The sequence below is a fragment of the Aotus nancymaae genome, unplaced genomic scaffold (assembly GCF_030222135.1).
Source record: "Aotus nancymaae isolate 86718 unplaced genomic scaffold, 86718_ANA_hifiasm-v0.15.2.pri h1tg000010l, whole genome shotgun sequence".
NCBI classification, from domain to species: domain Eukaryota; kingdom Metazoa; phylum Chordata; class Mammalia; order Primates; family Aotidae; genus Aotus; species Aotus nancymaae.
The window spans coordinates 60,881,687-60,897,555 of NW_026988421.1; the positions used below are offsets into that span (position 1 = coordinate 60,881,687).

Sequence of the window (15,869 nt, forward strand, 5' to 3'; positions counted from 1 at the left end):
CTATTACCTCAGCTATAGGAAAGGTTGGCGCCTGGCTAATTTTGTATTTTTAGTAGAGATGGGGTTTCTCCCTGTTGGTCAGGTTAGTCTCAAACTTCTGACCTCAGGTGATCCGCCGGCCTCGGCCTCCTAAAGTGCTGGGATTACAGGCATGAGCCACCATGCTGGACCAACTTTTTTTTTTTGAGATGGAGTCTCACTCTGTTGCCCAGTCTGGAGTGCAGTGGCATGATCTCGGCTCACTGCAACCTCTGCCTCCTGGGTTTAAGCTATTCTCCTGCCTCAGCCTCCAGAGTAGCTAGGATTATAGGTGCTGCTACCACACCCGGATAATTTTTTGTATTTTTAGTAGAGACAGGGTTTCACCATGTTTACCAGGCTGGTCTCAAACTCCTGACCTTGTGATCCACCAGCCTTGGCCTCCCAAAGTGCTGGGAATACACGCGTGAGCCACCTACCTAGCTTTTTTTTTTTTTTTTTTAGAGCTAGAGACTCACTATGTTCCCTGGGCTGGTGCTGAGCTCCTACATTGAAGCAGTTCTTCTGACTCATCCTGTTGAGTATCTAGGACTACAAGTGCCCACTACTGCCCCTGGCTATTGACATTTTTGACAAGGTACATCTTTGTAGTAGGGAGGCTATTCTGTGTATTATAGGATGCTTACAATCTTTCTGAATTCTACTCATTACTTGCCCAGTAGCACTTTCCCCCCAGAACTTGACAGTCAAAAATGTCTCAAGGGCGTGCGCTGTGGCCTTCACTTGTAATCCCAGCACTCTGGGAGGCTAAAGAGGGCAGATCACTTGAGGTGAGGAGTTCAAGACCAGCCTGGCCAATATGGAGAAACCCTATCTCTACTAAAAATACAAAACTTAGCCGGACATGGTGGTTGGTGTCTGTATTTGGGAGACTGAGGCAAGAGAATCGCTTGAACTGAGGAAGTGGAGGTTGCAGCAAGCCAAGATAGTGTCATTGCACTCCAGCCTGGGGCACAAGAGCGAAACTGTCTCAAAAAAAACCAAAAACCAAACAACAACAACAACAACAACAACAACAACACACACACACACACACACACACACACCCCTTAGTGGTAATAAATATTAATAAACAATGAACATTTACAAATTTTATAGTTTCTTTGGATCCGAAATTTGAGAGAGGATTACCTTGGTGGTTCTGTCAAGGAGGTTTTCATGGAATTGCAGTCAATTTGTCAGCTGGGCTGCAGTCCTCTGAAGACTTAATGGGGGCAGGAGGACCAGCTTCCAAGGTGGCTCACTCACATGGCTGGTAAGTTAGTTTTGGGTATTTCCAGAAGGCCTAAGTTTCCCACTATGTGGACCTCTCCATTGGACTTCTCTCAGAGCGAGTCATCCAAGAGAGAGCAAGTCAGAAGCAACCGTGAAAGTCACACACATCACTTCCATCTTATTCTGTTGGGTCACACAGAGCAGCCTTGACAAGATTTGAGAAGGGACTACTGTAAGGCCAGTCGCCTCGCTAGGAGCTTGGACACGCCCACCCCCCTCCACACCTAGAAACCACGTCACCACTCCACAGCCACTTCTTCACTCAGCACGCAAATCTGCACTCAACACCAAGCTCTGCACTCAGCACCTAGCCCTCTGTTAAACTCCCCCACGCCCACTTCTGCACTCAGCATGCAAATCTGCACTCAGCACTAGCCTCTGAACTCAGCACCTAGCCAACCGTTGAAGAACCCCACCAAAATTTAAAAGAAGCCCCGCCAAAACCTGCCCAATAGCATTTTGCATCCCGCTTACCTGCCAATGGCAACTTGCCCCATTCACATCCTGCTTCCCCACAGCCAATCAAAAGCCTCCACTCCCTATAAAACCCCACATCCGAGAGGAGTCAAGCGCGACTTCTCCAGCCCCTCCTGTTGGACCGCAGAACCTTGCCCAGGAGCCGATTAAATTTCTTTATTCCAATAACTGGCCTCAGTTGCCTCATTTAAACCTTACAACTACAAAAGAGTGTAAATACTGGAAGGCAAGGATCCTCTGGGAATATCTTAGAAGCTGGCTACTATAATACAGTAATTTCAAAAAAAGTCATTATAAGAGTTGAAACATAAAATTGGAGAAATTATCCAGAAAGGAGGACAAAGAGACAAGTAGATGGAAATAGAAGAGATAAGAAAATGACATAATCAATTCAGAAAGTCCAATATGTAACTAATAGAAGACCCAGGAAGAAAGAGGAGAGGAAAGAGATGACAAGAAATTATCAGAGAAATTTAGCAAGGTTTCAACATACTAAGTTATTATAGAAAAGTCACACACACATACATACACATGCACAAGCAATGAACAATTAGAAAATAAATTTTTTAAAATAAAATTTTAAATTTGATATAGACCCTGTTGGGTCTTGCCATATTGCCTAGGCTCGTCTTGAACTCCTAGGCTCAGGCAATTCTCCTGCCTCAGCCTCCAAAGTGCTGGGATTACAGATGTGAGCCACCACACCTGGCCAGAAAATTTAAAAAAAATTTAGTACCATTTACAATAGTGTCAAAAAATAAATGCTTAGAAAAAAATTTAACTGAAGATGTCAAAGGTACTGAAAACTACAAAACATTGCTGAAAGAAATTAAAGCTATTTTCTCTATTTATTTAGAAAAATAAAGAAATACACTATTTCATGGATTGCAAGGCCTAATATTTTAAAATGCCAATTTTCCCCAAATAGAGGTGTAGTTTCAACTCAATTCCAACCAGCAGATTTTTTTTTTTTTTGGAGAAGTGAATTTATAATTTATAAATGTATGTTAGAATAAAATAACTTAGAATAGCCAACGCATTCTTGAAACATAACAAGTTGGAGTAATTATAGTACCTTACTTCAAGGCTTACTATAAAGCTATAGTAATGAAGACAGTGTAGTATTATATAAAGATAGACAAAATAGATCAATGGAACAGACTAGAAGTTTCAGAAATAGACCCACAATTATACAGTCAAGAAGTTTTTGACAAAGACACCAAAGATATTTAAGGGGAAAAGGAAAATGTTTTCAAGAAATGGTGCTGCGGCCAGGCATGGTGGCTCACACTTGTAATCCCAGCACTTTGGGAGGCTGGGGTGGGCAGATCATGAGGTCAGGAGTTCAAAGACCAGCCTGTCCAATATGGTGAAACCCTGTTTGTGGGAAGTAGAAAAGTTCCTTTTTAAAGTTTCTTTTCTTGTTAAACAATAAATCATAAGTATGCTAATAACTTTGTTAAGCCCTATCCTATGTAGCTGTTAGACACGCCATGCTTACAGGCACCTAGTACATTCTATGTCCTTGTACTTTAACCAAGATATCTGTGCTGGATACACTCACAGGCATGTCCCAGCTCTCCATTGCTTTTACCTGTTTAGAAAAGTTTTAAGTTGTTAGCCAATTGGGTTTTAGTTTAGATTGTGAGGTCTGACTCCAGCCAGTGGAGATCAGACAGAGCAGTAAGGACAACCCTAAATACGTAAGAAATAAATTTGTGTGTATTCCTTTGTTCTTTGTACTCTCGTGGCAAGATGGCTAGTGAGAGTACCCGTCCTGCAGTCCAGAAGGTAAAAATTGCATTGTTGAAAGATCTTTTGTCTCAGAGTTTATTTTTCTTTGCAGCACTGAGCATCTATTTCCAACATCATTTCCAACATCAATTCTACTAAAAAACACAAAAATTATCTGGGCATGGTGGTGCACGCCTGTAATCTCAGCTACTTGGGAGGCTGAGGCAGGAAAATCGCTTGAACCCGGGAGGCAGAGGTTGCAGTGAGCCAAGATGGTGCCACTGCACTCCAGCCTGGATGACAGAGTGAGACTCTCATCTCCAAAAAAAAAAAAAAAAAAAAGAAAAGAAAAGAAAAAGAAATGGTGCTGGAGCCATGTAGAAGCAAATAAGCTCTCAAATCTTATCGCATACTATTTGCAAAATTTAGTTTGAGATGGATCTTATTTTACATTTTACACCTAAATGCACATGTAAAAGTCCAAATTCTCAAGTCATCAACAGACACTGTTAGGAAAGTAAATAAGCACACAGAGTGGGAGAAAATATTTGCAATTACTACATTTGATACAGCATTTATATTCAAAATATTTAATAAGCTATAACTCAATAATAAGAAAACAAACATCTTAACTAAAAATTGGCAGTCTTGACAAGACACTTTACAAAGGGAGGTATATATGTGAATGATCCATAAGCACATGAAAAAGTGTTCAGCATCATTAATCATCAGGGAAAAGCAAATTAAAACCACAGTGAGAAAAACCACACACTCATAAGAATGACTAATGTTTAAAACACTGACAAGACCGAGTGTTAACAAGGATGTAGAAACATTAATATTTCACACACTCATGATGGGAGGATAAAATGGCACAACCAGTTTAAAAAATAATGTGGCATTTTCTTGTAAAATTAAATATACACCTACCCAACCCAGCCATTCCACTTTAGTTAGGTTCACAAAAAAGGCGTGTACATAGCAGTACTTTATTCACAATAGAAAAAAAGGGGAAAAGCAGATGTCCACTGACAGGAAAAAGGATATTTTGTGGTCTCTTCACACAATGGAATACAACTATAAACAATGAAATGGAACAAACTGCTGATGCATACAACAACATAACTAAATATCAAAATTATTTTGCTTAGAGAATGAAGCAAGACACAAAATAACACTTGTTGTATGATTCCATTATTATTTTATTATAGAACACACAAAGCTAATCATTATTTTAAAAAAATCAGAACAGTGGTTGCTTCTAGGAAATGGGAATTGATTGAGAGAGGATGTAAGAAAGTTTTCTGGGGTTGATGGCAGTGATCTACTATCTTGATGAAGGTGTGGGTTATACAAATGTATGCTTTTTTTTTTTTTTTTTTAAGAGTCAGGGCCTGGCTCTGTAGCCCAAACTGGAATGCAGTGGCACCATCACGGCTCACTACAGTCTGGAACTCCTGGACTCAAGCAATTCTCCCACTTCAGCCTCCCGAGTGGCTGTGACTACAGGCATGCCCCACCACCAGGATAATTTTTAAATTTTTTGTAGAGACAAGGGTCTTGCTCTATCATCCAGGCTGGAGTGCAGTGACAAAATCACTGTAGCCTCGAACTCCTGGCCTCATTAGTCCTTCTGCCTTGGCTTCCCAAAGTGCTGAGATTATAGGCATGAGCCACTGTGCTCTGTCTGTGACACAATTCATGATCTAAATGTATTTGTCAAAACTGATCAAACTGCACACTTAAAACTAACATATGTCACTGTATGTAGGTTATATCTCAATTTAAAAAGAAAAGAGGAATAGTGAGATAAAACATTAAGTACTGGTACATTTAATAAAAAAACCTGTATATTGTGAAACAAATATTTGGCTTTTATAATTGTAGTTATAAAGAGAAAATAAGAATATTTGACATGATTACAGTTGCACTAGCTAAAGTTTTTAAGCACAATCTATTCTAACTGCGCTGGGAGATTGAAAGAAAAATGTGTTTTTATACTTCACTGGCATGTTTTAAATTGTATTTTCTTTTTAAATTAAATTAATTTATTATTTATTTTTTGAGACAGGGTCTCGCTCTGTTGCTCAGGCTGGAGCGTAGTGGTGCAATCTCAGCTCACTGCAAACTCTGCCTCCCTGGCTCAAGCTATCCTCCCACCTCAGCCTCCAGAGTAGCTGGTCCAGCAGGCAAATGCCACCAGGCCCAGCTAATTTTTGTGCTTTTGTAGAGACGAGGTCTCACCATGTTGCCCAGGCTGGTCTCACACTCCTGGGCTCAACTGATCTGCCCACCTCGGCCTCCCGCAGTGTTGGGATTACAGGTGTGAGCCACTGTGCCTGGCCTAAATTGTATTTTCCTTTCTTATTTTTGTGTATTTGTATTTGATTCTCTTCCCTTAACTTTGTCAGTCAACTCTGCAAACAGCTGCTCCCTGATACTCTCACAGTTTTTTTTTTTTTTTTTTTTTTTTGAGACGGAGTTTTGCTCTTGTTACCCAGGCTGGAATGCAAAGGCGTGATCTCGGCTCACCGCAACCTCCGCCTCCTGGGTTCAGGCAATTCTCCTGCCTCAGCCTCCTGAGTAGCTGGGATTACAGGCACGCGCCACCATGCCCAGCTAATTTTTTTGTATTTTTAGTAGAGACGGGGTTTCACCATGTTGACCAGGATGGTCTCGATCTCTTGACCTCGTGATCCACCCGCCTCGGCCTCCCAAAGTGCTGGGATTATAGGCGTGAGCCACCGCGCCCGGCCCTCTCACAGTTATTAATGTGAATTTTTAGTCTTTGTGGATTTGAATAAATGGCTATTTTTCTCTTAACTGGTTTCTGATAGATAAAAGCTCAGATTATCTTCTCATCTAATAGTTTCTGGCCTCAGTACTTTTGTTGATGAAAGTCAATTTCTGTAAGTTACTTATATATTCCTCACACCCCTCACTTTTTTTTTTTTTTGTAGAGGGCAAGGCAAATATAGAGATGCCACAGTTCTCAGCTGGTGAAACACTGTACTGCTCACAATTTAGCTCTAACATTCTGGCTTGCTGAATAGATTGATAGGTAGGCAGACAGATAAATAACTAGCTCAACAATTCTGTTGCTCTTTGTATTTATTATGATAGCACAATTATTGGGTTTTGATCAGTAGAATAAATCATTAGTACAAATTAGTCTCTGGTGTGACTTTGCCGCATCTTATTTATACTTGGCTTCACTAGTATTTCTTTGCCTGTGTGACATTTTCATCTATTCTCTTTGCTATGTTGATATTTAAGTCCCAGAAAAGAGTGGGTAGGAACCAGAGTAGCTCTCAAGGTGACAGACAAATCTTCTAAGTGAAAAAAAAAATCGGCTAATTTTTTTGGTATTTTTAGTAGACAGGGTTTCACCATGTTGGCCAGGCTGGTCTCCAACGCCTGACCTCGGGGGATCCACCTACTCTGCCTCCCAAAGTGTCGGGATTACAAGCGTGAGTCACCGCGTCCGGCCTCAAATCATTTTAAAATTTCCATTGATCTCTTCTTTGATCTAGAGATTTGGAATTATGTTGCTTAATTTCCAATATGTCTGGAATTTTCTGGCTTTTTGGGTTGATTGCTAGTTTAATTCTATTGCGGTTAGAGATGATACTCTGATTTCAATTCTTTTAAATTTGAGGCTCACACTGAGAATTAAGTATGAAAGAAATTTTTTTTTGAGACCCGCTTTCTGGCCTTGCCTCACAAACTTGATTTTGTTTTGTTAAGGTGAGGTAATGATAGTACGTTCAGGGATGGATTTTTCATCTGCTTTGGTGATGCATAGAGTGCACTGTAGTCGTTCAACACTATGCTTTGAAATCCCACACAGTATTTTCTTCATCTGGAGGTCCTGGAGGCTTACCCTAGGGAGGAGGACACAGTTCAGGCCAGCGTAGTCTTCAGCAGCACCGCGGGACTTTTGGGGAACGCCTTTGGCCTCTCAGAAAGGCGGGGTGGAACGGTGGGTTTGAGCCCTCCCGGCTCAGGGTGGGTCGCTCAGGAGCTATCTGTGGACTTTGAGAAGCAAGGAAAGTTGTACCCTAGGATTTTTTTCTATTGGTCTTCTCTTCAGAAGCAAGAAAGCCAAGTTAAGAAAACCCAGACTCAGACGGAGGTGGAGCGGGACTGCGTTCAGGCAAGGTGGCAGAACGCCTCGTCCGGGACAAGGAGAGCACATCTCTTAGCTAGGCCTAAGGAAGCAGGGCTCCTATTCGCTCCTGCAACCCAGGGACCCAGCCAAGGAGAGCGCCTCTGGAAGAATCCTTCCTTTTATCCTTCCTTCCCAGCCGTTCAAACTTCCACAGAGAGGAGGAACTGGGTGTGGCAAAGAGGCCGTACACAGAACCGCCAGGCGGGTGACTGAAATACCTGCCTGGTGCTGCCCGCGAACCTGCGTCCGGCCAAGCCCCGCCCACCCGACGTTAACTGCCCGTCCCCGCCCCGACCTCCGAGGGGTGGAGCCTGAGGCCCCGCCTCCAAGCGGCCGCTTCCCGGAGGGCCGGGCGGCCAGCAGGGCGGGGTGGCAGGCTGGGAGAGGGAAGGGTGCGGGGGGAAGGGGAGAGGAAGGGAGCGGTCACGTGTGGCTAGCGGCCCGAGGTCACGTGACGGGGCGCCGGAGCGGAGGGAGCCGGGGCTGGGAGTTCTCCTGAGGGAAGAGGAGTGGAGTCGGGGGGACGCGGCGGCGGCGCTGACAATGGTGAGTGCGCGGTGGCCCGCGCGCTCGCCTCCCGCCCTCACCCTGGAGTGCGCGGCGGGCCAGCCAACCGCGGGCCGGGCGTCGCCGGAGGAGGAGACGGGCGAGCAGGGCGGGGAGCTGGGTTAGGCCTGTTGGGCCACCCCCGGGTCTGGGAAGAGCGGGCAGCGCCACCTCTTCCCGGTCTCGGCGAGGCCCGAGCACCTATAGGCGGCAGCGGCGGCGGCGGCGTGCTCTCCCGGCCGTGTCGGAGCCTCTGCCCGCGTTCTTCGACCGCCTAATAGGGGCCCTGGCTGGGGACTCGGACCCCGCCTCTGCGAGGGCTCGTCGCCGCCTCCCCTTCCTAGGTAGCTAGTCCCTGCTCTCCTCCCGGGCAGCCTTGCTTCCATCCAGGTGGGGTGACCTGGGAGCCCCCCAGCTCCGGACTCTGCAGGGGACTTGGGCCCTCAGTGTGTCACGAACTTGATAAACTCTGATATTTTAAAACTATGGTGACATTCTTTGATTTCATGACCCCAGTTCAGGCTTTCATGTTGACACTTGTAAAATGGGAGAGAAAAATAAAAGGACGTTGGAATGGGGGACACCCGTTTGGTGGCCGCCGTTTTAAGCATTGGCTCTCATTTTCGTCCCCAAGCCATTTCACTGAACTTAACGCTCTGGGTTGTTGAAACGGCCTGGGAAGCAGAGGAGGGAGGGGAATCGGTGCTTTCACCACAGTCCGTGGAAGCACTAACCTAGGCATAGTGGTATTTAACTGGGTGTCGGCAGTCTCCTCTAGGTTAGATCTCATTTTACCCATTTGATGGTGGTAGTAGTCAATTCGCTTCATTTAGCAAGCGTACATTGAGCGCCTACTGTATGCTTTCCTAATACTACCTGCTTTCCCAAAGCTCACTGATTCAATAGAGTGCTTGAGACTTTTGGCTAAAAGGCCAAGCCAGGTTAATGTTTTTTAAAGTTACTTTGAATAAATAACTTTTAAAATCAGTAATGGAGTTGCTTTCATTAAAAAAAAAAACAAAAAAAAACAGACATTCATGTTCATTCTTAGAGTTCTTTTTCTTTCATTCAACAAATAATTGCTCAGGTATGCCCAGAGACTCAAGTAAAACGGAAACAGCGCCTACCTGCTCTCTTATAGCTTACAATGTAGGGAGAGATAAAGGTTTATTTGTGTAAATTATTTGTTTAACGTGGAAATTGGAATTGTGACATATACTAAGAAGGAAGTATTGGGGGACCTTGCCTAGTCGGGGAGTTAAGGTAGTCTTCTTTAATTGAATATCATTTGAAAAGAAAACTTAAAAGGTCCTCCTATTTTTTGCTTACATTTGTAATTATTACTCTTAATAAGCTTTTTTGAATTATGTTCGAGCAGTTTATTTTCAAGTTACTCGTCAAACAAACTAAATTGTAAAACTTTAAAACGTTGAAATGGGTGCAGGTGTAATATATGTATGAAAATTTGCTGTTTCATTGCTTGTGTATGGGCCAAGTGAATGAATTTTGAGAGCCAGCTTTCCACCTCAGAAATGCAATGAGTTGCATTTCTTTACATCTACTGGACTTAATGAAATTCCTTCAATGAGGACTAAAAAGTTTGTTGCCTTTTTATGTGTCTACACGTATTTTTGCTAATTGGTAATGTTCCATATTGGGTTTACAATTATAAGAAAAATCGTAAATTAACCTAAAGTCAGTGATAGGAGGTTTAGGCCAAGATTAAAAAACTGTAAAAAAACAACTGCTAGCATGTTTTTATAGTCATATATATTGCAGTTCAGTTATTTAAAAGCTCCCTAAGAGTTTTAACTTGCATATTAAGAATTGATCCTGAAAATTGCAGTATTCCAAATGCTCCCTTGAACATATCTTTACCAAAAGAAGTGAGTAGTATTTTTGCAGTTAAAAGATGTCACCAGGTGCGGTGGCTCATGCCTGTAATCCCAGCACTTTGGGAGGTTGAGGCGGGCGGATCACCCGAGGTCAGGAGTTTGAGACCAGCCTGACCAACATGGTGAAACCCCATCTCTACTAAAAATAAAAATAGTAGCTGGGCATGGTGGTGCACACCTGTAACCCTAGGTACTCAGGAGGCTGAGGCAGGAGAATCGCTTGAACCTGGGAGGCTGAGGTTGTGGTGAGCCAGGATCGCGCCACTGCACTTCACTCCAGCCTGGTGACAAAGGGAGACTTCGTCTCAAAAAAAAAAAAAAAAAAAAAAAATCTCAAAATTTCTGTATACATTACAACAGATCCTAACCCTCAACAAATTTTATTCCCTTTCCTTCTACTCTTTAACATCCTGACAGTTCTGTATTTTACTTCCTCTTCAACCCATCAGAAGTATCATAATTTGATTGTGAATAATTAGAAAAATAATTTAATTTCAAGACCCTTTATTTCAAATGACACAAGTTGCACGTCTTGGAAAAACTTTGAAAGCAAGACTTTGGGTAGAGAATCTTTCTCTTTCAATGGCTTCTAAAAGACAAGCATTTTTCCTCAGTTATTTTTTCTTTTTGTTCTCTACCTGTAAAGTGTAAGATATCCGCAATTTTCTGGAGGTGTTTTTTTTATTAAGACTAGTTCTTTTTTTTTTGAGTTGGAGCCTCGCTCTGTCGCCCAGGCTAGAGTGCAGTGGCGCAATCTCGGCTTACTGCAACTTACCCCACGAGTTCAAGTGATTCTCCAGCCTCAGCCTCCCAAGTAGCTGGTACTACAGGATTGTGCCACCATCCTGGCCAGTTTTTTTATTTGTACTTTTAGTAGAGAGACGGGGTTTCGCCTGTTGGCCAGACTGGTCTAAAACTCCCGGTCTCAAGTGATCTGCCCGCCTTGGCCTCCCGAAGTGTTGGGATTACAGGCGTGAGCCACTGCCCTCTGCCCACTAGTTCATCTTTGATGTGCTCTACTGTAAAAAAAAAAAAAATGTTAAACCAATGCTGTATTCTCACGGAATAGTTAACTTGGTAAAGTGCAGTAATTTATTACTCAACCTATTACTTTTCTGCATTTGCTATACTAGGCTTTTAAAAAACGCCTTTTGATTACTTCCAATTTTAGTGTTTTGATTGTATTGAAAAGTATCTTTCTTTTTTGAGACAAGCTGTTTCTCTGTCGCCCAGTTAGGAGTGATTCACTGCAGCCTTGACCTCCTGGGTTGAGGCAGTCCTCCTTATTCAGCTTCCCAAGTAGCTGGGACGGAAGGCACACACCACTACACTGGGCTAATTTAAAAATTTTTTTTAGAAATGGGAGTCTAGCTATGTTGACCAGGCTAATCTTGAACTTCTGGGCTCAAGCGCTCCTCCTGCTTCAGCCTCCCAAAGTACTAGGATTACAGGTGTGAGCCACTGTGCCTGGCTACTCTTTAAAAAACTTGTGAAATATTTCTTGCACCCAGAAAATAATAGAGGATAGCATGTAGTTTTCCACATATTTTTAATGTTTAGGAATTTAAAAATTTAAAGAACGTTGTCAAAATAAAACATTGTTTATGATTACATTGTTAGTTAATTGTGAAGTTTTATAAAATGAAACTTTGTTTATACTATTTTAATTAGTGGCAATTTTAGTTCTATTAAAATTTTGTTTAACTTTGGTGATTTGATTTTTTAATTTCAGCTTTCAAACCATAAGTGGAGCTCTATGTGTGTTAAGTATGTGCATATGGAAAAAAGTTATAATTCCTTTTCTCTGTAAACAATTTTTATAGTTTCCAATCTCATTTTTCTTTTAAGTAGCTCTGGGAAGTGTCAGGAGGAATGAGAAAATTAATTTTAAGGCCAAGGAAGATGGCTCATGCCTATAATACCAGCACTTTGGGAGGCTGAGGTGGGTGGATTATTTGAGCCCAGGAGTTTGTGATGGGCAATGTGGCGGAAACCCTCTCTCTACAAAAAATATAAAAACAAGCCGGTTGTGGTGGTGAGCACCTGTAGTCCCAGCTACTTGGGAGGCTGAGGTGGGAGGTTTGCTTGAGCCCAGGAGACAGAGGTTGCAGTCAGCTGAGATCATACCACTGTCTCAAAAAAAAAAAAAAATTAAATTTTTCTCTCTGTTTTATAACTCAAATGAGTTAATGTGGATGTCATAAGGAAGGAGAGCTCATTCTTACTGCTCTCCCTGCCAATTACATTATCTTTCAATGTAGCTGATTTTGTTTTTCCATCTAAAATAGACTGCTACTTCAAGAGTTGTCTTCTACCCTTTCACAATTGCTCCTCCCACACAACCCCTCTACCCTGCTAGCTCAGCACATATTTGATTAGTAAATATGAGGTGCTTGATTTTGAGCTGCTATACATTCTATAGCCCTTAGGAGAAAATGTACTACAGTATTTCAAAATTTACCATTTTGAGCAAGTTTTGAGTTTTAAGACTTGGAATAAGAAAGCTACCTAGGAATGAACAGTGTGTGTGACTGATCACTAATGCTTTTCATTCTCTTTTTGCTAAATTAGTTTGAAATAGTTTTCTGATTAAAATTAGTTTTTTGGTTAAAATTTGAGTTTGTTTATAATTTTGCCAGAAAAGATGAAAATATCTTGTCAAAAAGAAAATTTGCTGCATATATCAAAAGTACTAATCTGGTAATTCTTTTAGTTGGTTTCTTAAAATTATAATCCCTTTTGTTAATATAGGATTTAGGAAAACATTATCTCATTTGAGTATAGCATCACCTTGTGCCCTTCATAGTCACAAAATAAGATAACAGAAAGCAAACTGACGACTCTCGCAAGTGAGGACAGAACTGAGATTTAATATAAGTTCCACTGGCATAGTATGCTACTATACCAATAATAATTTGCTGGGAAAGGCTAATATTACCAACTCTTCTAGATTTCAGTTAATTTATCTTGTGTATTCATTTATTTTCTGTTAGAATGGTGTATGTTTGTTCAAAAGTAATTTAACATTCAACAGGTATTTGAATGCTTTCTACTAAATGCCATACGCTGCCTTAGATGAGCCTCATAGAGTTTACAGTTCAGTAGGAGAGTCAGGTACTAAATAAGCCTTGTGAAACCTAAATTTGAAGAATGCAGTTTTGATTAGGAAATCAGGGAAGGTCTCTTGGAGAGGGAGTCAAACTGAAACTCAAAGAGTGAATTAGGTTAAGAATACTTTGCTTGACTCTAAGACAAGGAGGACACTGGCAGATTGGAGTTATTGAAGAAAGAACTCTGAACAATGGACCAGGCTGAGTGGCTGGAGAGATGAGTAGTGTCAGATATATGCAGACCACATTAGAGAATACTTTGCGTGTGTGTCTATGTGTTTAAAATAACAGTTGGAGTAAAATATCTGTGGAAAAGTACACAAATAGGTATATAGCTTGATGAATTTTCACCAAGTGAAATACCTCTGTATCAAATGCTCAGATAAAAAAAACAGCCAGAGGGGGGCCGGGCGGTGGCTCACGCCTGTAATCCCAGCACTTTGGGAGGCCGAGGCGGGTGGATCACGAGGTCAAGAGATCGAGACCATCCTGGTCAACGTGGTGAAACCCCGTCTCTACTAAAAATACAAAAAATTAGCTGGACATGGTGGCACGTGCCTGTAATCCCAGCTACTCAGGAGGCTGAGGCAGGAGAATTGCCTGAACCCAGGAGGCGGAGGTTGCGGTGAGCCGAGATCGCACCATTGCACTCCAGCCTGGGTAACAAGAGCGAAACTCTGTCTCAAAAAAAAAAAAACAAAAAAAAACAGCCAGAACATTACTAGCAGCCAAATGCTCCCTTTATGCTTTCAGTCATTGCCTGACTTTTAATACCGTAATGTATATTACATATTTTTTACTTACTATATGAGTGGAATTATACAGTGTATATTCCTTTTGTGTCTGGCCTCTTCACTCAACATCAGGTGTATGAGATTCATTCTTGTGTGTAGTTGTATCTCCTCTAATTCTATTGCTAATTTGGTGTTCCCATTTGTATGAATAAATACCAAAATATATATATCCATTCTTGTTGATTTTTGGATTGTTTCTATTTGGGGCTATTACGAACAATACTTATGAACACTCTTTTATTTTATTTTTTTATTTATTTATTTTACTTTAGGTGCATACTATATCTGGCATTTCTCCCCATGTTATCACTCCCTATCCCCCCTCCTCACCTCCTACTGTCTCTCCCCTACCCCCCCCCAACTGCCCCCAGTGTGTGATGTTCTTCTCCCTGAGTCCATGTGTTCTCGTTGTTCAACACCCACCTATGAGTAAGAACATACGGTGTTTGGCTTTCTGTTCTTGTGTCAGTTTGCTGAGAATGATGGTTTCCAGATTCATCCAAGGAACACTCTTTTTTTGATACAAATTCTTGCTCTCAGGCTAGAGGGCAGTGTTGCCATCTTCGCTGGCTGCAACCTCTGCTTCCCAGGTCCAACTGATTCTCCTGCCTCAGCTTCCCGAGTAGCTGGAACTATAGGCATGTGCCACCATGCCTGACTAATTTTTTTTTTTTTTTTTTGAGATGGAGTTTCACTCTTGTTACCCAGGCTGGAGTGCAATGGCGCGATCTTGGCTCACCGCAACCTCCGCCTCCTGGGTTCAGGCAATTCTCCTGCCTCAGCCTCCTGAGTAGCTGGGATTACAGGCATGCGCCACCGTGCCCAGCTAATTTTTGTATTTTTAATAGAGACGGGGTTTCACCTTGGTGACCAGGATGGTCTCGATCTCTTGACCTTGTGATCCACCCGCCTCGGCCTCCCAAAGTGCTGGGATTATAGGCGTGAGCCACCGCGCCCGGCCAGCCTGACTAATTTTTACACAGAGTTTTGAAAAAGAGATGGGGTTTCACCATGTTGGCTAGGCTGTTAAGAATTAGCTTCTTGGATTTCTGATATCTGTTAATATTTGATTTTTTATAGTGGTTTGATATAGAAATGATTGAAATTATAGTATGCTGGAATTTGTTTAGGGTTTTTTTTTTTTTTGGTCTTTTTTGTGGTTAAAAAAAACATGTAACATAAAATCTGCCCTCTTAACATTGTACTCAAGTTGCTCATTATTATAACTTAGTATTATACTCAATTTGCTCAGTTTTGATGTAGCATTTCTTTTGGTGAGATGGAGTTTCATTCTTGCCCAGGCTGGAGTGCAATGGCACAATCTTGGCTCACTGCAACCTCTGCCTCCCGGGTTCAAGCGATTCTCCTGTATCAGCCTCCCAAGTAGCTGAGATTACAGGCACATGCCACCATGCCTGTCTAATTTTTGTATTTTTTGTAGAGATGGGGTTTCATCATATTGGTCAGGCTGGTCTCGAACTTCTGACCTCGGGTGATCTGCCCACCTTGGCCTCCCAAAGTGCTGGAATTACAGGCATGAGCCACTGCGCCCTTTGATGTGGCATTTGATATGTTTTTTTTTTTGAAACGAAGTGTTGCTCTTGTGGCCCAGGCTGGAGTGCAATGATGTGATTTCAGCTCACTGAAACCTCTGCCTCCCAGGTTCAAGCAATTCTCCTGCCTCAGCCTCCCGAGTAGCTGGGATTATAGGGATGCTCCACCACGCCCAGCTAATTTTGTATTTTTAGTGGAGACAGGGTTTCTCCATGTTAGTCAAGGTGGTCTTGAACTCCCGACCTCAGGTCATCTGCCTGCCTCGGCCTCCCAA

At 42.3% G+C, this 15,869-nt stretch overlaps 1 protein-coding gene across 1 annotated transcript in view; it reads left to right on the top strand.

Annotated features, from left to right (window-relative positions):
• Positions 1–8,106: 8,106 nt before the first annotated feature.
• VPS26A (VPS26 retromer complex component A) overlaps positions 8,107–15,869 on the top strand; it is a 50,159-nt gene continuing 42,396 nt past the window's right edge. Inside the window, exon 1 of the mRNA XM_012451432.3 lies at positions 8,107–8,242. Coding sequence (XP_012306855.1) covers positions 8,240–8,242 — 3 coding nt within the window. The 5' untranslated portion in view covers positions 8,107–8,239. The remainder of the gene's footprint in view (positions 8,243–15,869) is intronic.